This window comes from Vanessa atalanta, chromosome 8 (genome assembly GCF_905147765.1).
Source record: "Vanessa atalanta chromosome 8, ilVanAtal1.2, whole genome shotgun sequence".
NCBI classification, from domain to species: Eukaryota; Metazoa; Arthropoda; class Insecta; order Lepidoptera; family Nymphalidae; genus Vanessa; species Vanessa atalanta.
In genome coordinates, this window is record NC_061878.1 from 12,856,732 (window position 1) to 12,883,986 (window position 27,255).

At 34.8% G+C, this 27,255-nt stretch overlaps 1 protein-coding gene across 1 annotated transcript; it reads left to right on the forward strand.

Annotated features, from left to right (window-relative positions):
- The first annotated feature begins 1,006 nt into the window (after positions 1-1,006).
- On the forward strand, positions 1,007-5,321 carry LOC125065953. Its single transcript, XM_047673813.1, has 2 exons — positions 1,007-1,621; positions 5,307-5,321. The coding sequence occupies exons 1-2, from the start codon at positions 1,031-1,033 to the stop codon at positions 5,319-5,321; spliced, it is 606 nt and encodes a 201-aa protein (XP_047529769.1). The 5' UTR covers positions 1,007-1,030.
- Positions 5,322-27,255: the final 21,934 nt, after the last annotated feature.

Here is a 27,255-nt window from a genome sequence, read left to right on the forward strand (position 1 = left end):
ATTATGTATAAGGGTCGATATATTTGGACAAACCATCTGGGTAGGTAGTGTATTAAAAGACGATAGAGGGAAAAGACGATATGTATACTTATACGAAATACAATACATTTATAACTATTACGGAGTAATAAATATTCTGAATTTAATTTAAAAAAAATAGGTTATAATATTAAGTGGAGATTCCGAACCTCAATTTTTTTTTACATTACATTAACAGCCTGTAAATGTCCCACTTTGTTACAAAATGTTACAATTATGGGGACCTCATCGCTACGTAGCGATCTCTTCCAGGCAACCAACGGTGTGGGTTAGGTTAGCTCATGGAATATGACGTGGGTTTTGCTGTAATAATGAATAAAATAACATGAATCTACTACTAAAACTAATAAATAAATGTAAATATAGAATACACAAACTATATATCAATATATAAAATATATTATCAAAACATATAACATACAAGTATATAATGTATACACTTACACACTATATACAATAAAAACTAATGTATACAATATGTCCTAAAACATAACGAGAAATAGAAAAAAAAATACAAAAAAAAGTAAAAGAAATTATTGGTGTAAAGACATTTAAATGACTTGAAAACTAGAGAAAAAAATATGAAATTTTAATTAATTTATTTATTGTTGTAGGTCTTTGTGCAAGCTCGTCTGGGCACCACCACCGCCCACTCATTATATTTTCTACCGCCAAGCAGCATTTTTAGCATTAGCATTAGCAGCCCGTAAATGTCCTACTGCTGGGATAAAGGCCTCCTCTCCCTTTGAGGAGAAGGTTTGGAGCATATTCCACCACGCTGCTCCAATGCGGGTTGGCGGAATACACATGTGGTAGAATTTCGTTGAAATTAGATACATGCAGGTTTCCTCACGATGTCCTCTGGGTGGGGGTCAATGGGGAGCTAGTCCGGCATCGGGTAGGCTGCGGCGTTCCACAGGGGTCGGTTCTCGGCCCAATCCTGTGGAACGTTAGTTTCGATTGGCTCTTGAGAGCTCCCGTCCTTCCCGGGATGGGGGTGCTCTGTTACGCGGACGACACCCTCATCACGGCGACAGGGCGAGATTTTGGGGACGCAGCCCGCTTGGCTGAAGTCGGAACTGCTCTCACCGTGGACCGGATGGAAGCGCTGGGCCTGAGGGTCTCCATTTCGAAAACGGAGGCTCTCCTTTTCCACGGTCCACGAAGGGGACCCCCTCGAGGGGCAAGTATCACCGTCCAGGGGACGGTGATCAAGGTGCAGGCCCAGATGAAGTACCTGGGCCTGATCCTGGACGGACGATGGAGCTTCAGGCAGCATTTCGCTCAACTCGGGCCGAAGCTCATCAACGCCGCTGCCGCCCTGGGACGCCTCCTACCAAATGTGGGAGGGCCGGGATCGCTATGTCGGCGACTATATGCCGGTGTAGTGAGGTCAATGGCGCTGTACGGTGCCCCGATTTGGATAGACGCCCTCACCGCTGGCAATCGGGCCCTCTTGCGGAAACCGCAGAGGGTCATAGCAGTGAGAGGTATAAGAGGGTACCGTACGGTGTCATGGACTGCGGCGACACTTCTCGCGGGTGATCCACCTTGGGAACTCCAAGCGGAGGTGCTCGCAGAGGTGTACCGGTTCCGGGCGGAGGCGAGGAACGGCGGCGACCGTCCAGGGTTGGCGGAGGTCGGGCGGATCAGAGCCATAGCCCAGCAAGCCCTGATCGCCCGATGGGAGGAGGATCTGGGGTCACCCACGGCAGGCCTGGCGACAGTGGAGGCGGTTCGTCCCCACTTGAGTCGCTGGGTCAAGAGAAAGCGTGGCACGCTCACGTTCAGGATGACGCAGGTACTTACCGGGCACGGATGCTTCGGTAAGTACCTGCACGGGATAGCGCGGCGGGAGGTGTCACCCTCCTGCCATCAGTGTGGCGCGTCAGTGGACACGGCGTACCACACCCTGACTGAGTGTGCTGCGTGGGGGCCCCAGAGGCATTCCCTGGTGGCGTCTTTGGGCGGAAACCTCTCGCTGCCGAGCGTCATCAACGCAATGCTCGGTAGCGAGGCGTGCTGGTCAGAAATGCGCTCCTTCTGCGAAAACGTTATGTCGCAGAAGGAGGCAGCGGAACGGGAGCGGGAGGTGGACGCTGCTGCAGACCCGATCCGCCGAAGAAGACCACCTTCTCCCCCCGCCTCAATAGGCGCCACAGGAGCTAGGAGGGTTCTCAGTACCCCGGGAATCCCCCCTAGGAATTGGAGGCCCGCATAGGTGGGCCGACCGTCAGGGCGTCACGGTAGTATGCGAAAGCGATCCCGTGGCGCCTACCGATGAGACGGAGAGGGTACCGCTGGTTTTTTAGTGGGTATTCCGGTGTGCCGCTAACATCTTGGGCACCGGCGAGTCCCACATACCCCCCCACTTCCACGTGGGGGAAACGCGTAACGCGTTTTTCCAGCGAAAAAAAAAAAAGGTTTCCTCACGATGTTTTCCTTCACCGCCGAGCACGAGATGAATTATAAACACAAATTAAGCACATGAAATTTCAGTGGTGTCTGCCTGGGTTTGAACCCGAAATCATCGGTTAAGATGCACGCGTTCTAACCACTTGGCCATCTCGGCTCTAGCCAAGCAGCAATACATAGTATTGTGTTCCGGTTTCACATGCTGTGAGCCAGTGTAACTACAGTTACAAGGGACGTCTGAGTTCCCAAGATTGGCATTGGTGGTACATTGGCGAACTAAGGAATATTATATAGTTATTATATATAAATAATATTATGTATAATGTTTGTTAACATCTTACGGCGCCAATATCAATGATCATTGATGGTCACTTATCATCAAGTGGTCAATTCGCCCAACCGCTTCCCTATGATATAAAAAGAAGACTAAGTCTGATTTAATGTAATTAGGATAAGACTCAGTCACAATATGGACACCGAAATATCTTCAAGAAACTCAGTTATGTGCTTCTAATAAGGAGCATTAGGATTCAATAACGCATACCTACTCGTAGTAATGAAGAGAAGAATATTTGCCGATGAAACTAGAGGTGTATTTAATTAAATGTATTATTAAAAGCTGAAAGGTTTGCTACGGATTTCCGACGCTCACTTGTTTATTGTTTGCAATCAACAAATTAAAAAACAACGACCACACTGTATATTGCGACATTTCTGTATAAAGCATCGTATGATATAATATATGTGTACAACATACGTAAACCAAGGCTAAGACCTCCTCTCCCTCATTCTATAGGGGGCAAACGAGCAGGAGGCTCACCTGATGGAAAGTGATTACCACCACCCATGAACATCTGCAACACCAGGGGGGTTGCAGGTGCGTTGTCGGCCTTTGAGGAATAAGTACGTTCTTTTCTTGAAGGTTCCCAAGTCGCGTCGGTTCGGAAAAACCGCCGGCGAAAGCTGGTTCCACAGAGTGGTGGTGCGAGGCAGAAAATGCCTTAAAGATCACAAACACATTAATAATTAAATTATCGGTTATCATCATCATATATGAGATCATAGTTATATACAAGAAAAGTGAAGCATATATTTTTCTGATTCAAGAATTTCGTGCGAATTCTCCGCTAAATATAGTCGTTGAAGATATTGTTCTCAAGACAGCGAAAGTTCGAGAACATCCGTCAGAAGCGTTACCTGGTAACACTTGATTTATCGTTACGTACATTCCCACGATAAATCTTATTATTATGATTGATATAAGATAATATATATCACGTTTTCGTAAATAAAAATATTTATTCGACAAACAATAATGTAATTGATATGTTTGTTTATTTATCGTACTTATAATAAAACTATATTTCTGTTGAAATACTTTATCTGAGAGGAATGATAGATATGCGAATTGCTTTGTATTTAAAATATAAATTAAGGCTTTAAAACAATCAAATTTTTATTCGTATTATTTTCATTATTGTTTTTAATTAAACATTTATTTACAATAAATTAATTTATTCATTAAATAAGGTTACGTTATTTATAAAATTTCAAAGAAATACTAGCGGGATTAATGATAAAATCGTAGATTTTTGTGTAACGTGTTATATTCGTCGATGTCGAACCGATTTTGTCGTAACTTTAATAAATAGGTTACCTAAAACGTCTTAAAATTAAATATACCCATTTCTTATAGAATATTATCTTAAATGTTTAAGGAAAAAAAGCTAGTTTTTTAAACAGATAAATAGTCCCAATACCAAGTAAATCTGTCCTAATTTTTTCCAAATTGAGAGTTCTGTCTTGTAAGCCCAAATAGATTGGATTGGATTGGCAAACCTCCCGACAGGAGTCCTTAGAGGGTCACTAATCCAAAAGTCACTCTATTGCATAATACCCAACAAAATTCGTATTTACCTGTTTCAATCTTCGCTACCTTTTGTGATAAGTATATATCGAACTTTGCCATTAGTAATGTGTTTTATGTGATTCTCAATCTTATTTATATAGTGATAAGGTCTTCGTTTTCTCAATCAGCGTGGTCCATTATGTGTCGAAAACATTTGAGCGTATTTATAAGGGTTTTTGCTCCAACCTATGTAAATGTAATTTTTTTTTTCTTTGTTCGTGACACGAAATATGTTATTAGACAGTTTTTAAAGGTCTGGAATGAACCTTTTCTTCTCATGAATAATGTAAACTGAAACTCTAAAGAATAAATGCACAATTAATAGTGAAAATGTTTTCAAATTGATATTGAATTGTAGGAACATTTTTAATTGAAAGGATATTAAATCGTAGAGATGAAATAAATAATATAAATAATAACTCACTTTATTTTTGGAGGTTTAAGAATTTCTCTATAAATGTCTTCTCTGCAAATATGCGTTCAACATTGAGAAAACATGAAATGTTATTTTATTTATGAATATAACGTAGGATTTATTCGCAGATATATTTCCATCTTCTATGTTCGAGTTTGAATCTATTTCAGATATTAAGGCCAAAGGGAAAATACTAAAGTCCTACCGTCTCGTGCAGTTGAGAAACACCCCAATAAACAGCTGTTGTTTTATAAATATTAAGCGACCCCAGCGCCTGTTCTGTCTCTGTCGTGCTTTGGCAGAGACTTCAAAAGGTCTCATACAGTTTATTAATGCAATTTCAAGGCGATAAAATAAATATTCTAGAGAATAAAATAATGTACAACTTTTGTATTTAAATATTTTTTTTATATCTTCAATTGTTCTCAAGATGCATTTCGGCAAATTTATTTATTTAAGAAGTAATTAGTATCTTAATTCGAATAAATTATGACCTAATTAATTCAATCAATAATTTTCTCTTTGCAGGAGACTGGATTATAAGATTTCATGTCCCTCAAATAATCCTGCCTTGGCAGTTAAGAACAAAATCAAAATATAATTTATTCAAATAAGAATAAAAGCACTTTTGAATTGTCATGTTATATTAAATCTAGAACTACCATCGGATCTGAAAGTATATTTTACCGAGAAGAAAAGGCAAGAAACTCAGTAGTTACTCTCTTCCAACCTTTTTAATAATAATTGCTGCTAATTCTGCCCGGAAATCAACCAATACCAGCGAACCACAATTTTTCACATTGTTATGATGCTTTATTTAGTAATATGCCTTATTTATCAATGCTTTTGATATATGAGATTTTAATGTTCAATAGACTAAGTTGGAAATAACCGTGAATAAGAAGCGGAAGGATGTCTATGAACTTACATTTCCTCCTCGTGTCTATACAATGAACGTCACCGTTTCTTTCAAAAATATCTATATTATTGCGAATGTACATAATATTGTAAATGTACTGTAAAATAACAAAGTATACCCACTTCATTAAAATATCCCGAAGGGAGTCTCGAGCTCCAAGAGTATAAATAGACCGCTCTATTTGGCAGAATGAAAACACTTTCGATATCGGTAACGTTATCCCAAAGCAAAATGCCGTAGGACGTAAAGTAGCCAAAGTGTACTAATCGAGCAGTATCAACAACAGTTAGGCGTCTAACTTTTCTAACAGCTTTAAAGGATTCCACTGAAGTTGTTGTCTGAATACTGTAGCATTAGTTACATTTGGATCACTATTGTTTAAAGTTAGCTTTAAATTTTGCTGTTCTATATTAGGCAAGACAAATAGAACGAATTTTGTCTATGGAATTAAGAACTAAACTTGAGAAGAAAAAGTTTTTTCAGTGGTCTGCTCCTCACTTGTTTATCGGTCTGCTCCTCACTTGTTTATCTTTGACGCCGAACACGAGATCAATTTTAACGTAAATGGTGATTGCATGGATTTGATGACGTTACCTTCGGATAAGATCTAGCAATAATTTCCGTTAGGCCATCACAGCTCCACATCAGACGTAGAATTTCAAATAAAGAATGTGATGAAGATATCCAAACGATTTAAACAAATGCCGATATATATCACTGTCGTTTAAAAGTTGGAATGGCGTCAATGTTTTCACTAATAAAATTTATTCGATAAAACAAACACATAGCTGTCTCTTATACTCATACAATATAGAATCAACTTTATGTATCCGTCTAAATAATTTAAATCTTAAGATAATCAATTGTGCGAAATGTTTACACGACGAATTTCTTTTTTAAGAATATCGTAACTGCTTTATAACTTTCGTAAACAATTTAAGAAGCGAGATTAAGCGGGAAGTTATTGTGTTTTTGTATTGGATTATATATTCACTAACTGCTCGTCCCGGATTTTCATGGGAATATAAATTTTGATCTCGTAATATATTTTATTTAATGACATTTTTTGTCTTTAATATTCGCTTCTATACGTCTAGTCTGATGCATCGTACGATGTCATCTTCTGTTTCATTGGCTCGCCTAGTATATTTTAGTTATTTTCACAGAAGCCTTATAGCGTACTCCTACTCAAGGGTAATGCAGCTGATATTAATACTATTTTTGTATTGTAGAAGAGGGCTATTCGTGCAATCTATAACCTAGGCCCAAAAGATTCGTTAAGATGTAAATTTAAAGAAATCAAAATAATGTCTGTCGTTTATCAATTTGTTTTTGATAATGTTATGTATGTACGCAAAAACATAAATGATTTTTCCAGAAATTGTGACGTACATTCTATTAATACTAGGCACAAGAATGAATTTATTACTCCAAGTACCCGATTTCACAGGGTTAGTAACTCTTTTTTGGGGCAATGTATACGTTTTTACAACAGGATCCCAGAAAACGTTAAAAAATATTCAATTGTAAAATTTAAAAGATCCGTAATGAGCGTTTCTGTGCTAAAGGATATTACAACACTAATGACTTTTTAGTTGATTGCACACCTTGGGACTGATTTGATCGCCTCCAGGCTGTTTCAAATAACGAAAAAATGTTCATTATTATTGTACATGAAAACATGAAATCTATACTTGAGAAAATGAAATTAAAAAAATATATCCCGCTGAGTTTCTTTCGCCGGTTCTTCTCTGGTCCGAAATGTTAATTTCCGAACCGGTGGTAGATTTTTGACTATAAATAACCAAGTGGAATACTTCCATATTGAATATAAAATTTTGACTTTGACTTGACTTTATAGAGTTGTACTTATAAAACTAAAAAAAAACAATAATCATCTACATAAAATGAGAAGTGAATTTAGTAAGAAAATATTTAATATCTATTTATGTTATAACGTTTAATTATTTATTACTTTTTATGATATTGGTACATACGTCACTACTTCTCATAGACATGTGAATATAGAGAAAGAGTCTTTATTTTATACGATTTTTAATAGATTCATATTGATTGATAGTTTTTTCTCAATTTGTTAAACAATAAAGTAGTCATGGCTTATTCAGATTTAACCTGACGTCAACTTTCCTGTAGTGTACAATGTACACAAACTTACTCCATATTTTTAAATAAAGGTTTAGGTTCTCCGTACAGGCGCACCTCAGGACCACCATTTGGTCCCTGACCTTTCGGACCCTGCTCCGGTGGTTTTTAGGTCCTGGGCGGCCCTGATCTTGTTGATGACATTTTCGCTAGTTTCTCGCAGATCTTTCGAAAAGACAATCAGGGTGTGGTTAGGGAGCTGTGCAGGCTTTGGTTTTGCCGCTGTTTGTGCAAAGGTAGATGGTCCGTTAATGTCGAAGTAGTCAAAGAACCTTATTATTAAGTATGCTGAGAAAAATATAACAGATAAAAGAAAAATTAAGCTGATTAACTTAATGAAAAGAAAAACGCTGGCTTAAGCAGACGCTCGAGCGTTGTCTGGGCAAGTAGGACTGAGTTTCCATTTACACTAACAATTATCTCATACTAAAATTCCATCACTTGTGTAATAAGCTTCACATTCACAGTTAATCCTCTCGTCAAGATTATTCAATAAATGTAAAACATATTAAGTAAAGAGTAAAGTACACAGAATATCCCTTTATTTTGAAATCTAATATTGTGAATACGAAAGTGAGTTAGTTTGTTACGCTTTTACTTGTCGTCATTAACTCAACCGATCATCATTAAAATTATTCGTACACGAAGGGTGAAGAAAATATTGGATAAACGGCCCTGCCCCTCTCTGCCAAGGCAGGATTAACGGGATTCAAATGACTGGAATTTTACTATAGCATCAACGCCCTACACTACAAAATCTATAATTCCACAGAAACTAAGTAGAATAAACTTCAATTATATCTCAAGCAGTTGTTGCTTTTATAAGTATTTTCATGTCATGTAAATATTTTCAATACGTGTGGTGTCCCCTAAATTATTGTACCTACACTAACCGCACACCATAGGATGATATTGTGTCCCCAATTGCGTTCAACCATCACCTCGGTAAGCCTCGTTATAAATCATACAGCACACCACTTATTTATTCATTTTAGGGTTCCTCAGTTATATAAAATGAATACAATACTCCAATAATGCCTCTTATATTGGGAGGGCTGGTTCATTTTTAAACCAGAGGATCGGAATTGCGATTCAACGGGGAAATGCTGCTAGCATTCTTGCTGCCATTCTACGTAGTCAAGATTTATACAGTACCTATTTTTTATTCCTATTTGTATATATTTAAGGACAAATCAAATTAAAATTTACTTTATACAAGCGCTTTCGAATCTTCATTTAAAATTAAACAAACTATATTAAGTGAAGCTACTACCGGTTTGGATGGTATATATTCTACCGAGAAGAACCGGCAAGAAACGTTTAAAAATACAGTCATGCCAGTTAAATACAATTATATATGTAATATATCTTACCTGGAAGTCAACAAATATATATGTATGTATAAATAAAATGCGTATGAATTTATTTTACTTGCCTTACCACGCTTTGTGAAACCTCATCTGAATAGTTACTACCCACTCATTATATATTCAACCGCTAAACAGGAATACTATGCATTGTTGTTTACCGGCTTGAAAAGTAAGTGAGTTTAACTACAGACATAACACCAACTATGAGAAACTGTATAAATATATAATGGCGTAAAATAAATAAAAGCACAAAACATGTTTTGTTAATAAAAAACGAGATGTTTCGTGGGACACCTAGTTGGAGTACCCGGTTAGAGGGAAAGCAACGTTTTAAATAACAGACAATTTTAAGAAACCCTGTATGGATTAAGCAATAACTAAAATATTTTTAAATAATTTTATATACTATCCCACCAAAAACATTTTCATGTAAAATGCCAAGACGAGACCCTCTTTTAACTCTGATCTTATTCTACAAGGCCTAACTTCACAAACTCTAAGAGTTAGTCCAAATATGTAGCTTGGCCATTCCGCTAAATCAGCATAGTTTCAGTTATTCAATACTTCTTGAAGTAACGAAAAGGCCATATATTTTGAGTATATTATAGAGTTTGTGATGTTAGGTCTTATAGGCGGTCACGTGCACGCAACCTACTACTTTGAGGGAAGAGTCGTGACGGCATAAAACAGCATCATACCGCTGGTCATCACGACATACAAACCGATGTGATCCCAAGGCATGCCAATAGATTTCATACATTAAGCTATTTAAAGCTACGGAACATTTCGAGTGAGGGCATAACACGCCCGACGGTTTTGTTTACGACATGGAAATACTGTTATCTCCTTTATTAGGGTACCTCAAAGGTAATTTACAACACATTCGTGTGTAAAGGATTTGTTATAGATAATCTGATATCTGATTTCGTGGCAAAGGAATTTATTTGGCAAGAGAATAAAATGAGCAACAGATTTTTTTAAGATACGAGTTCGACTGAACGATTTATACATCAAATTATATATGAAAACAATACTGAGGTGTACGATTCGAATTTCGAACGAAATTAATTAATCATCTATTATTACACCAGCGGTGTAATAATTGATGATTTATTATGTCTGTTTCTTTGTGTGAGTGTATATGTGTGTATGTCAAACGCAAGTGTATGTATATTTTTATCTATTTAAGGTATAAAATATTAGCTTTCTGCACCTTTTCCCGATATAAACTTTAACTGTGCCAAGTTTTTTACTCCTCCGTTACAGTCATTTTCATGTACAAAACTTTTGCCTCACGTATTAGGTCACTTAAACGTCTTCAATGATGCCGTTTCGAGCAATAAATTTTTGCCATTTTTCTTGGTAAATTACTAAATCTGTATACATATAAATGTTATTATTAATAATAATAGCCCTTTATTCCGAGCATTTGCAGTTATTTGCGTGTGCATAGTTGTGTTGTTATTATAAAATATCCCTCAGTTCGGTGTGTCTTTTGACATAGGCCTCCTCCAACTGCTTCCATTGCAGTCTGTGTTGCTGCTCTGGTCCAGTAAGGTCCCAAGGCTAAGCGAAAGTCATCTTCCCATCTTCTTGTTGGACGTCCCCGTCCATCTCTTGGGTACCAGAGTATTATCTGTTTCCTCGATTTTTCTGTGCATTTTGCATGTGAATAATGATGTATGTAAATATGATTACTAAATAAAAAACTTCAATCAGGAATACTTACTATTGTTGTAAATGCTCTTGTTGCTTCACTGTAATATGGCCCACGCTCTATCTGCCTTTTGTTTTATAACGTGACTGATAAGTCATCTCATGCACTATGCTCTCATAGTTGGTAAAGTTAATCATCTTAATATGAAGATGATTGTAAAAGATCTTGGAAATAATCGTGCCGATTGGGAGCTTTGTTTCCGTGCGTCGCGTTAACCGACATTTTGGTTATGTATTTCGATATTTACATATCACGTAGATCCTTGTTTTCGTACAAAGCCGGGACCGTTTGCTAGTGTTATAATAATTACAGATGATAATTCTAATTAAAAATATGGAGGCACATGACTTTGTAGATTTTAAATTCAATTACTCGCAAAATGAGAGTTCATTTAGCAAATAATTGAGAAATAAATTTCATCTGTGCTAAATTAGCGAAGATTATTTGGCCAATACGTCACGTAGGACGAAGAGATTATATTAAATTATTCGTAAGTGAAGATATTAATTGCATTCGGAAGGAAAAAAGTTTTTTAATATACGTATGAAATGGAAAGAGTCATTAATATCAATAGTTTGATAGAAGTCGGAGCTAACTCGTCATCAGCAGCCCATACTCGTCCACTGCTGGCCGTAGGCCTCTCCAATTGCACGCCACTGTGATCTATCTTCGGCTACTCACATCCAGCTCCTGCCAGCCGTCTTGCGCAAGTCGTCACTCCACCGTGCCAGAAGACGTCCTACACTACGTTTGCCGAGACGCGGTCTCCTCTCTATAATGTACTCTTTCAATAAGACTCGACTCGTAAATAATATTAAACTATTTATGATGCATTCACACAACTAAATAGACCATCACGCAATATATCGTCAATATTTAATAATAATAGTAACAACTTGTAAATTTCCCATTGCTGGGCTAAGGCCTCCTCTCCCTTTGAGGATAAGGTTAGGAGCATATTCCACCACGCTGCTCCAATACGGGTTGGGGCTTCACGTGTGACAGAATATCGTTGAAATTAGACACACGCAGGTTTCCTAACGATGTTTTCCTTCACCGCCGAGCACGAGATGAATTAAAATACTTAATCGAGTCATAACAGAGATATCTCATCATGGACAGGCTAAACTAAACTACCACTCAGACGTAGAAATATCACTAAGATTAATAACTTTTCAACTGCAAAACTGGCACAAAATTAAAAAGTCCCAAATAAGCCTAGAGAAGGAAATACAAAGTGTAGTCATGAAATTATGATTGAGAAACTCCCTTGAAATAGAAACATACATCACATCAAACTATTAAACTCAATCGAAATAACAGAAATATACTTCGAACGCATAACTTTAGAAGATTCATGAGACAGTTTTGGAGATTTCATAATCTCTACTAACATTATAAATGATAAAGTAACTTTATTTGTCTATCCGCTTTCACGGCCAAACCACGCGATGATAGCATATACTTTTTTACACCTAACACCTTACAAAAATTTTCTAAAACCAAGCAAAACTACGAGTGACAAATAGTTTAGAAAATAATCTTGCGAAATAATAGCGAGCAGCTACGATTACTAATGTTATATTTTTACCATATGAAGCGTTGAATGGCGACGATAAAACGTTACGACTTCGCTATCATTGAAATAAATGCAGAATGACATTTTAAACCGCTGTTAGCATTGAATGTAAATGAATAAAAGTTAACAACTGTAACGCAGTAACAAGATTCAATGATAATAAATGGTGAACAATTTAAGCATAATGTTCAAACGGGGCACAGTTAACGCTCAATTTATATTAGTAATGTAATCCTGTTAGTTTTAGACGAAAATCAGCATTAATTAACTAACCAAACTTTAAAATTATGTTGACAGTGATGTCCGATTTCAGGACTGCGTTCGTTATCAATGTAAACTAGCAACTGTGTAGGATTTATTGTTGTGTCGGTTTCTTTTATAAAATTTCGTGGATATTTATGAAACGGTAAATTTACGGTTTCATAAATCATTCATAAAAATGCATTGGTAAAGAAAGCATATAACTCAATATAAGATTAAATAGATGACAAAGAAGCGTGGACAGGGTGACTTAGATAGACAGACCGTGTGATCATTTTTAAACGTTGAAAAAGAGTAACTACTGAGTTTCATCCTTCCGGTATGTATTGTTTGTTCAAATGTAAATGGGATCATAAGGGAAATATATACCGTTCCAAACAAGACATATTTTGTCAAATTGGTTCATAAATGATGGAGTTCTAAAGTAACAAACATTAAATTGGGATCCCTTCTTTTTTAAAGTCGATTGAAAATTGGCTGAACAATAATTTTCATTACGTACAATCACGCCACTATCTGGTGTATTATTTTCAATATTTTATTTCATTGGATAAAGGATAATTAGTTTGGCACACTATTTTGAATAATTATATAAATATATTATGATTAATCTAATTAGGTAAGTCCAACCACTCTGCTAATTAGAGAAGCTTCTCATATGTCAACAGTTTCATGTCGGTCGTTTACCATGGCCCGTAAGTTCTCAAAGGACTGTCTACCAAGTTCTACCAACAATGCCACAACCAGAGTAAACCACGAGATATTGATTGCGCTGCACCTTAGGTTAAGACCCTTAAGACCAAGTCGTACCTACTATTGATATAAGCTGTATATTTCATTGAAGGGAGATATTATATAATTAATTATTTTTAGAACTATTTTTTTTATAAGTCATGTTAGCCTCGTTATAAAAGTACCGGACACAACAGCTCCAACTACATCGACATCGAGAGCTTCAGCCTAATAAATAACTTGTATCCGAAATGGAACTATAAGTTATTATATCCTTAAAGTTTAATTTTGATCAGCAGTAAAACTTTCACATATGCATATGGCCTGAAGGCATATGAATGCATGCTATTAATAGAAAATAATATTGTTTGAAAGCGAATATTTTAGGAAAACAAAAAAATATATAAACAGAAATACTTTTAATGATTGCACTTCAAATATAAAACGGTACTCAAACATCAAACTACCTCGTTGAATTCCATGGATGACGTCACAAATACGGTCGATCCAGTAGCGTAATAAATACATCACTCTAAAATAAACTCCAAGTCAATTAAATGGTCTGTGTACACGTCACAACTTGCAAAGGTGTATCATATATTATCATGGAATTATGAGCCTTATAAGCGTCGGATTAATGTCTAAAATGTGATATTATATTTTTAAAGTGGGTGGAAGTCTTATAAAGCCACTGGACGAATAAAGTGTGTATATGAGAACGTTCAAATGAAAGTATTTATTTAATCATTGATTGGTTAGAACGCGTGCATCTTAACCGATGATTTCGGGTTCAAACCCAGGCAGGCACCACTGATTTTCATGTGCTTAATTTGTGTTTAGAATTCATCTCGTGCTCGGCGGTGAAGGAAAACATCGTGAGGAAACCAGCATGTGTCTAATTTCAACGAAATTCTGCCACATGTGTATTCCGCCGACCCGCATTGGAGCAGCGTGGTGGAATATGCTCCAAACCTTCTCCTCAAAGGGAGAGGAGGCCTTTATCCCAGCAGTGGAAGCAATGGGAAAATTTACAGGCCGCTAATGCTAAAAAAAAAAAACGTAAAACAATATCTGCCTGTTGTGTCTATTGTGAGGATAGCTCTCAGCTTAGAATGTCGTCGTCGTAAGGAGGACATAATGTGTATGACGCTGTTAAACGTCTGAGCGTCGATGGAATATGACGAATGAGGGTACACGATCCCGCCGGCGAGGTCAGTGTGTATTAAATGTGTTTCCTAACAAGTTGTCCATAGTGAGTTTATCGTAAGGGACCGATTTGTGACATTTAAATATTTATGACCTTATATAGAATTGGTTGAACCAGACGTTTTACAGAAACGATGTTACAATTAACATTACCTTTAAAAGTATAATAGTTCATCTCTGCTTTTTATGATTTATCCGCTTAACTACTCACAGCGACGGATTTACATTTAATTTCCAAGTACAGGATATTGATTTTTTGGGATAATATAAGAGATTAACAAAAATAACTTCAAATTGAATGTAATATAATTAGTCGCGATATTGTTTGTGTTTCATGTGTTTTATATTTCAATACTTGTAATTTTTATTGGATGTTCTGAATGAATGAACGAATAAATATATATAATACTCAAAGGCGACTTCTGCGCTGCTGAGCTTTAATACACAAGTCCGATGGGACGACAAATCTTGCACAACTGATAAGTGTTCCGGTGGCGCACATCGACGCCTCAGGATCAACGGCTTTACTTGCTTTCTCAGGCACGGAAGCGTAAACTGCACACTTTGAAACTCAAGGCTGTCACTGAGAACTTCTATACGACAACAGTTCAATAACTTTTTATTAGCAAATCCGATATTGAACATGTAGTCTATTACATATCTATTACAAAAATCGTATTCTCACTTTTCTTTTCACTGTTCATATTCATCATTATTTTATCATTATTATATAAAGATGAACTTAAATTACAGTATATATATTTTTTTTTTGTCTTGCGTAAGTTTCAACAGATTCCCATTATGACGCATTTAGTTAGTGCGTCACAAAAATACGAAAAATAATTCAGAAAGCGCAGGTGGTAACATGCGTTTATCTTTGTGGCTATTAGTTTGTACGTAGAGATATATTATTAGGACGCTTAATATTTATAATCAGTTGTTTGGAACAAAGTTCACTTGAAGAAAGAAAAAAATGAACGCACTACTGAAAGCGGTGTAAAAGAGAAACAGAATTCGTCAAAATATTTTCCTCTCTTTCTATTTTTCTGTTTAATTTAAAAATACATATGAGAGAACGGAAGGCAAAATAAATAGTAAAACCAATTTATAAGTAAACAAAGTATATTTAATATAATAGCAGTACTTATACTTATTTCTAAACTCTGATTACAATGAATAGTTAAATTACATTGTTACAGAATAAATACAACAATACGCTCACCTGGGTTATTACCAAATAAACAGTTCAGAGCACCGATAGTGCCGTGTTCAACACTGAACCGCTTCTGATCTGTTGACATCTGTCGAGCTATAAACACTTGTCATTTAGTCAATTATACAACCGTGTTATAAGACCGGAACTTGATTAAAAATATTATCTCCCACATAAATATTATATAGTCCAGTAATTATATAAAAAAACGTCCCGAAAAATGCAAATGAATGAGTGTTGTAGGTGAGGCTTAGAAAAGTTTTACTTGATATTTTCGACTTCATTTTCCTTTATGCTTTCGCCGCCATCTTGAAAAAAGGATTGAATTTTGCACGTTTTTGCGAATACTCGGCTGTGCATCGTGATACGAGAATTATGATCAAATACTTTCTTGTGTTTTTATTTATGCTCTACAAATAAGTCCTATACATTTTTAACTGACTTTGGTTTTTGAGATATGAGCGCGACGAGGATTTTGCTCTTTCGATCTTGGAGCGCATTCAGCATATAGCTGATCTCTCTTATCAGACCGTTCATTTGCATTTCTAAAAGTCTTCAATGAGTGAAGTAAATATTTAATAATAATAGTGTTAGTACTTTTGACGTATACCATATCCTTCTGCCCTGTTTTTTATAACTAGATGAAAGCCCGGCTACGTTTGGGTAAAAAAACAAATATAAATACACTGGCCATACCCTGGTCGCCCGTTGAATTGTAATGTCATTGAATTTTATGGATTTAATATCGAAATATCTTGATTTAACGAATATTGCGGATTTACGTTGTCGATTAAAAATGATTATTTTTTAACCATATATATTTGTGGATAGGTTTCGATCGGGTCAATATATTTAAAAGCGAAATACCACTAACTGATTAATCACTAAATCAGAACGGATTTTACGAAACTTCATCCGGGTAGGAAATTTGTGTTTTATAAATTTCACGTGAGTAAAACCGCAAGTTAAGCTAGTTATTAATATAGATCTGTAGGTATGAGTAACGAATATGCAATAGTCTCTGCAAGTGAAAAAGTGGATGAGAAGCGAGTATAAAAGTGTGAACTTTTATCGTCGAACAACGCTCTACCGTTGTAATAATTTTCTTTTTTTATCCCCCACTTTCTCATACACTAGGCTTGTTACGGTAACAGAAAACAAACAAACGGTAAACTTGATAGAACAAAGACAAACCTTCTAGAACGTTCATCAACTGTTAGGGTAACTTTTCGCTTTACACGTGTCTTTGGTTATTTCGTAGTCATATTTATCTTTGAAATTTAAAAATTAAGGTTAATATTATTGAAATAAATATTCTTTATTTTAATAATTGAATCCAAGTATAACTAAATTATTGTTGAATAAAAGTATGGATAATTTTTTATTATTAGCTATTTAACTAATATGACTAAAAACTTTCCATCGATTGATGCTAGAGCATATTAATAAGATGTGATATAACATTATCATACATATACAAAGCTGTACTCCTCGTACAACATATAACTTCATAAACAGAATGTTAAAATTTTTCGGCCTTTTTTTACGTAACTTTGAAAGTATAAAATGAGGATAGCCTTCATTTATGACAGAAAATGTTTTTTTTTTTTAAGTTAAATTTTACCATCTTAAAATATAATAATAATTCAAATAAAAACCAAACAAAGGAGAACTATTGTAACACACACTGGTCTCTCGCACATTCACTGTTACAAGATATAAAGCTAGTATATATGTACAAAGGTTGTCACGTTTAATATGCATTTATGAATGATTTCAACTATCAAAGGATTCTGTGAATGCAAAATTCATGAGCAGAATTCATTTCAAACGAACGAAATTGCACAAAACCGATTTTTCTATTCCATTATAAAAGGGATCTTAGTTTTTAAATACTATAAAACATTATCGCTATTCGCATCTGTCCGTTTATTCGCTGATTTCTTGTAAACTTTACATTTGAATTCGATGTGGTTTACATTTATATTAATTTATTCAGAATATACAAAAATCTTAATTTATAATTCAATTACACACACATTTATTTCGATTATAAAAATATATATATATATATATATGTACGTATGTTGTAATCGATTCGTAAAAACCTGACCACTTCCAGCCACAGCGGCTACTTTCAAATATTATAGCACTAAATTTTTTTAACAAATACAAGCGGAAGCGGTTGGTTCCATTGTAGATCTATTCACAGCCTCAAAACATCTATAATAAACGCGACATCAGAGTCACCTAGGCTGTACTCTCTCTGATCGAGCGCGGAGCAGGGCCGGCTGGATTGCAGTAAATAGGATTAAAAGAATTACTTATATATTACTATACATTTCTACTATATATTCTGTATAATGTATATATTATTTTAAAATGAAAAAAAAGTTAGCGTGGGCCCCGTTTTCCAAGAAGACAACAAGCTTGAAGTCCAGCGAAGATCGGCTGATGTTCAGTAAAAATATAAAAAGACAAAATGTATAAAAGTAGAATGTAATAAAAGACACGGGCAACTGTGAGCCCGTGGATGTTGTAAATTAAATAAAAAATAAAAATAAACAAGCGGACTCAGTCTCATAGTCGTATTTAACGGTAATCCGGCACGATTGGAGGAACGATTGAACGTGCTTTCCGAGGCACTGGGATATCATAGACTACTCTTGAGAATTTCTAGAAAAAATACAATTACTTTTTCTTTACTATATTATGTAGATTCGTGGAAAAAGTCAATAGATTTGGGTCTATATCTAAATCTAGGATAAATAAAAGGTAAACAAAAATAATAGTAGCTAAATTATTTTAGTGCTGATAGCAATGCTATCCAAAAGAGTGGATTATATGATCAACCGAAAGAAAAAACAGCCAAAGTGCCAAAAGGGTGGTATCGGGAAATGAGGCTCATAGTTAAGTAAGTAAGCCTCATTTTCAAAAAGTACAATGTTGGTGTCACAGAGTTTTTTAATTTTCACTAACGATAAAAAAGCTAATGTTTCAAGAAAATTGATTTCAATATTTCCTCCAGCTTAACTGTGTCTGAAATACATATAATAATTAAATTCTGATTCGATGAAACTCAGCTACAGGATGTGATTCAAATGGATTATGACATTAATATTGTCTTAACGAGATGTGGTTATAGGAGGTAGTTTCGATGGTGAATTGCTATACGTATTGCACAGTTATACGCGGGGTGCTTGATTGGGTAGTGGTATACTAATTATGCTTAAGTCTGATCCAATATTTGTTCATCCAACATTTGGCCGACATTTGGCCTTGGCTGTGGTACAAGTTATAAAGAATCTCCCCTACCTCCCTCCCTCCGTTTAGCTTCTAAATACTTCTCAGTTTTTGCATATCAATTGTTAATTATTTCCTTACCACTTTCAATATGAAGCCATCTGCAGATAAAACTATTTACTTTGTCATGCCGATTATAAGAGTTCGACAGTAGACAGTGGATGATTTTTTGTTTATCGAATTTGAACCTGTCAAAGTTTCAAGAAGTCTGAATGACAGCAATGTTTATAGGTAAGATATAATAACTTTCTCACCTTTTGTAAATTTACTAAAATTGCAAAATATATTACATTTAAGTGAGTTCTTATAAGCTTTAGACGGTGGAAGGCAGTTCGAGTAAGTACCATGCAATATTCGTATATTTTACCATCATTTAGTAATACGAATTGCTGTGTTCCAGTTTGATGGATGTGTGAGCTAGTGTAACTACAAGTACAAGGGACATTATATATTATCTTCCAAGATTGGTGCCCCATGTAAGGAGTGGTTAAAATTTCTTAAAAAATTAAACACTCTTTTCGCACAATAAATAGATATTACATAAATAGACATAGACATAAATAGACATTATTATTTCTCCTGTATGAAAGTAGTACAAGCAGCTGCAAGAAGTAATCATCCCTCAGTTCCAGAAGATGCCAATTCTCCCACTCAGCACGCATAACCTAATCAATTATAGTCGTCTCGTACTTCCAATAGCTCCACGGACTACAGAAGTTTTCACAGCTGCGTGAAATAAACGCAATAATGAAGAGTTGGCTAGTGTTGATTTGAAAGGCTTATTGAGTTAAGTAATCGTGGGGAAATAAGTAGTAGATACGATAGATATATGTATGAGAAGATATGTTTTTCATAGAACAAATTAGCACCAGGGATATATATAATATCTTAGTTCTCAAGGTCGGTGCAACATTTGCGATGTGAGGATTGGTTGATATTTCTTACAGTGCCAAAATCTTTGATGACCAATTACCATCAAATGGCTATTTGTCAGTCAGCCTTTGATTTTGACTCGGTGACCTCAATGCATAAGGAGGTTCATGTTAATTTAAATACTTTCAGCATCATCGAACTTCTAAAAACTATTATTGTTATTAACGAATTTAATGCCTCTGCATTGGTTGACAACAAAATAATTATTTACGTTTCCTTAATTATATAAAAATAACTATTGTACAAATCTTGACCACGTGAAACGGGGACAAAATCTGATACTTTGGGCGAAAAATGAATCACACAATTCTGGTGGAAGCAATAATACAAGTTTTTGTTTTGTTATTTATTTTTTTAATTTGTTTTTCCTACTTCAATTTACTCTACATGTATTTAATGTTACTTTTAATTTTCCATAAGGGTATAAGCTACTTCTCTTTAACACAGTTTATGTAAATAGGTAACCTATACAGGATAAGTTTCACTCTTTGTAAAGTGCTAAACCACATGTAATTTTCCATTTACATGTGGTTTGGCACTTTACGAAGAGAAGATTAATGAAAAATCAAAAGTAACATACTTAGCTAATAGTAATATTTAATTATAGTCATACTTATTTTGTAAACTCATACTTATTTTTGTAGTATTTATTTTTAACGCCAATAAATAATTATTTTGGAATAAGAGACGAATATCATCGAAAAATTAATTTATTAGAGGATAAGGTAGATAAAGTATCTAGGTGGCGAATCCCTAATGTAACTTTGAAGTTCCAAGTATATACAGCTAGTTAAAACATAAATGCAGTAATCAAATATAGCACACTAATATGACATTCGAACGCAAGTTTACCAGGAAATTTGCATCATATTGGATGTTCTGAAATTAATTAGCGTCGGATGGAAGCTAATTGCAACTTATTAGTGCAGGAAGTTGTGTGCGGAACCAAGTGTGCTAGAATTAGTTTGCCATCTGATAAATAGATTACAATATCCTTATTTAAATGAACAAATATATATACGTGGATTATTTTTGGAGTTTTTTCCACTACTAGGATATACATACATACAGCTGAGCTGGCTGGTTTCATAACGATTATTTCCTGAAAGTAAACGACGAGGTTGGAACCGGATACGAAACCACGATATTGAGTTAAGATCAACGAGTTATATTATATTTGACTAAACTTCAGAAAAAAATACTTTGACAAGATATAAATACTTAATTCATGAGTACAAAAAATAAGGTAACTACAATTTATTATAAACGAATGAAGAGTGCTCCTGTGTTTGTATATTACATTAGAAAATTTCACACACATGCAGAAAGAGCACACACATAGACATATACTTATAATAAAATCACGCAAACTTTACAACATTGTATGTCTTTAATTCTTTGAAAGCTTTCCACTTGTTAATGCTACAAGTAATAAATATACTCACTGAATCAATAATTTGAAACAGTTCAATAATTCACATCCTTCTTCAAGTACAATTTGTGGCGAGACTGCGATACAAGATCTCCATTCTAAGCCAATAACTTACGGGTGGTTTAAAGTGGCTCTATAAATTCTTATAAAACCCACTATCCATTAAGAAGACTGCGATACTATTCTGTGCGATAAATCTTTAATAGTGGCACTTATCCGTAACGGAGACATGGAGGGGAAAACTAAAGCTTATGAAGAGAAAAATAATAATTAGGAAATACACTCAGGATGAATAACTACTTGAGCGATGACTCAAATTTTAGACCTGAATCTTGCACTGCCTCTTCGCCAGGTAACACTGTAAAATCTAAATTTCTATTATCAAGACTCTTATGCTCGTGATGGCAAATGGAATGATGCTCTTTCATGCCGTCATGGCCTGTTTTACAACCGCCCTCAACTCAGTGGGAGAGTCTTTTTCAATATACTCACGATAAATATATTTACTTTCATTATATATTTGTTTTAAAATCATTACTTTCCAACTGTTGTCTGTGGGTCTCCCGTAATGGTCATATTTTATTTGTAAAACCTTTCTTCTCGTTTTTCTGCAATTCGAGAGAGCGATTTCGTGAAAGGGGACGGAAATGTGTAACACGCTTGGAAGCGCGCGCTATTTGATTTGACCAATGAGCGCACGCAGTACTAGAGCTACACGTCAGATAATAATCGAGAATATAATGTTAATGTTGCTTATTATTAAGGTGAGATGTTACCCATCCTATACGACTATTGTAAAGCTCGTCTTTTATAATTATAAAAGGTCATATGTTTAATAGAGATATTTTTGAGAGAAAAAAGTTATTTCGGTTTAAGCAACGGTAGTACCGTTGCTTAAACTATATTTTTAGTGTAGCTTTGCCTTTCAGAACAACCTCCTAACAAACAAGATAGTATGAAGTAGTGTCTTTGGTGATTTATTTTATTTTCAGATGTTGTGTTACTCATAAGTTAGTAAATATAATATATATAATGCTTTTAAGGTTCCGTATATGTATATCACGCTCGTAATCTTTATTTGGACCTACTCATTCAAACCCCAACTACGTACTTCATACCCAAAAATTTTCCTATAGTATGCGAATATTAAAATAAACTAATAGCTTAGTAAAAACGTTACTTTAAATGTAAAACGTCTTAAATTAAAATAAGATTATAATTTAAAAAATTGAGAAATGAAAATGTTTTCTAAATTTCGAAGTTGCGTTTATCATTGTTTTGGAATAATATTGACGATTCCTTGTTCAAAAACCATCGGCAAAAAAATTAATATAGAGTTTATTTTATACAATTTATTTATTCAATTACAAGAATTCCTTAAAAATAAGAGTCGGTTATCAAAAGTATTCGTCTATCTTATATATTAATAGCGTAAGCCGATTTTTGTCCCAGTGATTATGGGACGATAGCAGCACATAAAAAAAGAGCTCCAGCCGTGATGTGCATAAAAATAAAGAGGATTCTTGATTGTAATTTACTAAATTTTTACGATTTAACAAATAATTAATTTTTGAGAGCGGAAAAAAGTTACTGGCCGGTTAGAGAGCGGTACTATGCTATATAAGAAAAAAAACTTACCGACAAACTTCAATTCTAACGAAACTAATGTATACGATTTGACATTAAATATTTGATTTAAAAAAGGTTTCATCATTTTGACGCCAAACGTAGATGAATGATTTGCAGTTTACAATGAAATGAAATCAAAACAGAACCTGTCATAGATTTCGAAATTCCTAAAAAATATTTTGAATAGACGCGAAGTTTCGCAGGAGTTCCACTAGTATATGTAATCGTCATAAAAACGTCAATTTAAATGAAAATATTTTAATTTAATTTGACAAAACATATAATTGACGCCATCGCTATTTTAAATAATGTTTCATTAATTTATTTCGCCCCCATAAAACAATATTTCAACTTAATGTCAATCAAATCCGTCAACGTCAAGATAAAATTAAACAATTAAATTAAGAGTTGTGATGGTAATGGAATTTCGAAACAAAATAGACATCTATCAAAATCAAGGAATCAGTGAAATGAACGATATTATTCCCAAACGAAGAGCAAACATTTCCGGAATGAAACCGAAATTTAAACAAAAATGATATATTTGAAAGCTCTAATAAATCTTTGTTCGTTAAATTTACATTAAATTCTTGGCGTTATTATTGATTTTATTTAACGAAACAAACATTTTATTGTTTTGTATGACGATATTAAAGGTAAAATCAAGCTTTTACTTATTTACGTAGAAATTTTCGAACTACTAACAACGACGTTGTACGAGGTCGATATTACAAAATTCTTAGGTATAACATGCGTATTCTGACTTCTGAGCTTTAAGTAATTTGACTCCTTACGGAAATGCGTCTCAGGACTCGCTCTCTCCCAACCTGAAAAGCTGTCAAGGCAAGTACGGTCAACAGAACAAAATCTGTTCTTTGACAATATATTATATTATTTATTTATGATAATAATTTAATAAAAATGTTTTCATTTACAAGGTATATACGTCGATCAAGTTGTGGGCATAAATTATTATTATTAAAACAATATACGCTCCAGCATTCTATAATTATGACCGCAATGTCGAATTGCAGCATAATTATATGTTTTTTTTTTTTTAAATAAATTGGCAAAGGTACTTTATAAATGTGCCTTCTAGCAAATATCATAATATATCGAAATATAAAGATTTTAATAAAAAGCTAACGATACACCTGAGCTTGGGGAATAAAAACTCATTACAATCTTGAAACCTATTATTTGAACTGCAGAATTTGTTAATGTCTAATTTTAGATAATCAATGTCAGTTTTTTTTAAGTAGATACTAAGGCAAATTTATCACCTGATGGTAAGTGGTCACCAGTGCCCATCGACGCTGAGAGAAATATTAACCATTTCTACATGGTCTGAACCCTACCAATCTTGGAAACTAAGGTGATATGTTCTATGTACCTATACACTGACTTATTGACCTTTCAAGCCGAAACACAACCACACAACCCGCTCAATTCTGCTAATTTATAACAGTTAGGTTCCTTTTCGATTCTATTTCGATCCGACATCGTCCAAAACGCAGGTGCATAGTTGTGGCTTAACTACAGAGACAAGGACTTTAACATAATAGAACCCAAGGTCAGTGGCCCATTGGCAAAAGGAGTGGATGATATTTCTTATATCTCTCTGTGCAGTAGAGTAGGCCAATTGCTCGTTTCGCCAAAGAAGACCGGGAGATAGCGTCTCTTTTCCCCTCGCCATGAGATGAGACTAGAGGTAAATGGCATAACATCCCGGAGATCATCTTGGGTACAGGGTACATAGGCTGCCTATCGATTGTGGCGTCACGCTAGCATCTGCAAGCGAATCTACGACATTTCTCGAAGATACAAAGAGGGTAGCACTAGTTTTGGAGGGGATATTAATATTAAAAATAAAGAGCAGGGACGTTTAACGCAAATGAAATCGCCTCGAGCAGCTCATCTAATTTATCATTGCATAAAACATTTTGGTTTTTTTTTTCTATTAGGAGTTAAACTCACCTGCCTATTATCACACTCCATAAAACAAACAAAACGATGTGAAAAGCAATTACCTCCTAAGTCGACTCTCGCCACTTTCAACGATTGCCTGTGATTTATTTACAATCATTGCAAAGCTGAATTTATGGAAAAATTAAAACCGCTTGAATTCGTTGCCAGAATTTATGTGATACGTTGTGAATACCGATGACTAATTATAAACACTCGACTATAAACTGTTATACTTATTATAATTATAACAGTTTAAGTATTTAAGGTAAAGATGAGATGTGAAATTGAAAATATAAACAACAAATTACGTAACAACGTACGTATAGCCCTTAGAAATTAGGATTACTTCTTTTCTCTATTTTATAGAAATATAGCGGTGAGAGACTGGTTCCGAATATTGTTATTTAGTTAATATATATATTGGACAACATCACATACATTACTCTGATCAAAATGTAAGCAGCTAAAGCACTTGTGTTAAGGAAAATCAGAAGTAACGACGGTACCACATACACCCAGACCCAAGACAACATAGAAAACTATAGAACTTTTTCTACATCGACTCGGCTGGGAATCGAACCCAGGACCTCGGAGTGGCGTATCCATGAAAACCGGTGTACACATTATTCCACCACGGAGGTCGTCAAAAATTTTAATGCAGCAGCTAAAAGGAAACTTCCTCAGAATCAACTTACAGTGATCTTTATTTTTTTTCTTATAGACATTATTATTTTATTGATATTTGATTCCTAAAACTGTTACTTTTAACTACTAATTCAATTTAAACTGACTAGTATAACTATACGACTTACCTCTTTTTTGTTTTTAAGATAGAATTTTTAAAAGCGTTCAAGTTTCATTATGTAAGTTAAGAGTAGCAAAGTTTAGAGTAAATTTGATCAGATTTTTCTGAACAATCATCAACATCCTCAAGCGCTTAATGAAAGATTTTTGAAAACATTAAGTAACTGTAAAGTCCATATAACAGAGAAAAGTTGTTTGTTTGTTACGGGAACGTAAGAAATAAAGTCTCGGAAAAGGGGAGTTTACTGAGTCAAAGTAAAATTAGGTAAAAGTGAGGAAAGTTCTATCGAGGAGGCGCTTTGTTTGGGGAACTGAAGTCGAATGTATGGAAAGATACGTAGTAATGGTAATAGGGGTCGTCTGTCTCCGTCGTCTTGTCCCTACTCTCCTCAATCGTTTCGTATCTGATAAAGGACATTATTGACTGTTTTTTGTTTCCTTTTTCACACAGGTGCGCCCCAACACGTGAAATTAATATCGGCGTGCACCAGTGTGAGTGATTGATGCTCGTACTTACAAAGTGTCTTAGTGTGCGTGAGAGGACTGAGAATAAAGGCGGCCAAAATATACAAGTTAGTTTATTTTATTAAAAAAATAATTAATTTGGCATGAAAAGACGCGCCTTTGTGAGTAAATAGATCTTTAAGCTATATGTAATAGACAAAGAAATGAATTATGTATAGAAGTAAATATGACATTTTATCAGCCGTGCGAATACGTCCTAAGACTATATTATTTTAGAAGTGACATATTGTAATTTAAAGTTTTATTATTGAGTGCCAAACAAAATATATATTTAATCAAACAATAGTCGAGGTGGCTCTATTCTATGCTGGTCACCACTTTTTGATATGCAAGAGAATTATTTGAAAGATAGCCTGACCCTAGGGAGAAAACCCGTGCTTTGCTTAGAGAAGATATAACAGTAGTCGATCATTTTGAGAAATTCGGGAAGGTAATTCGTTATGAGACGAACTGCACGTCGGCGACCTCAAAGTTGTTTGATAGAATTCTTCCTACAAACTAATCAGTGATAAAATAGCGAGTAATAGTTATATATATTCGAGGCATATTCACGGTAGTATCTTAGGACCTTTATTGTTTATTGTATATACAAATGATAAACAGGCAAATTGGATTCATTATATTGCCGATGTTACGGTTAATATTTATGAAGATTCACCTGGTAAGAGCTGTTTTTTATAGGATTTAGCATATAGAATCTAACATGTATTGACACAATTTTCG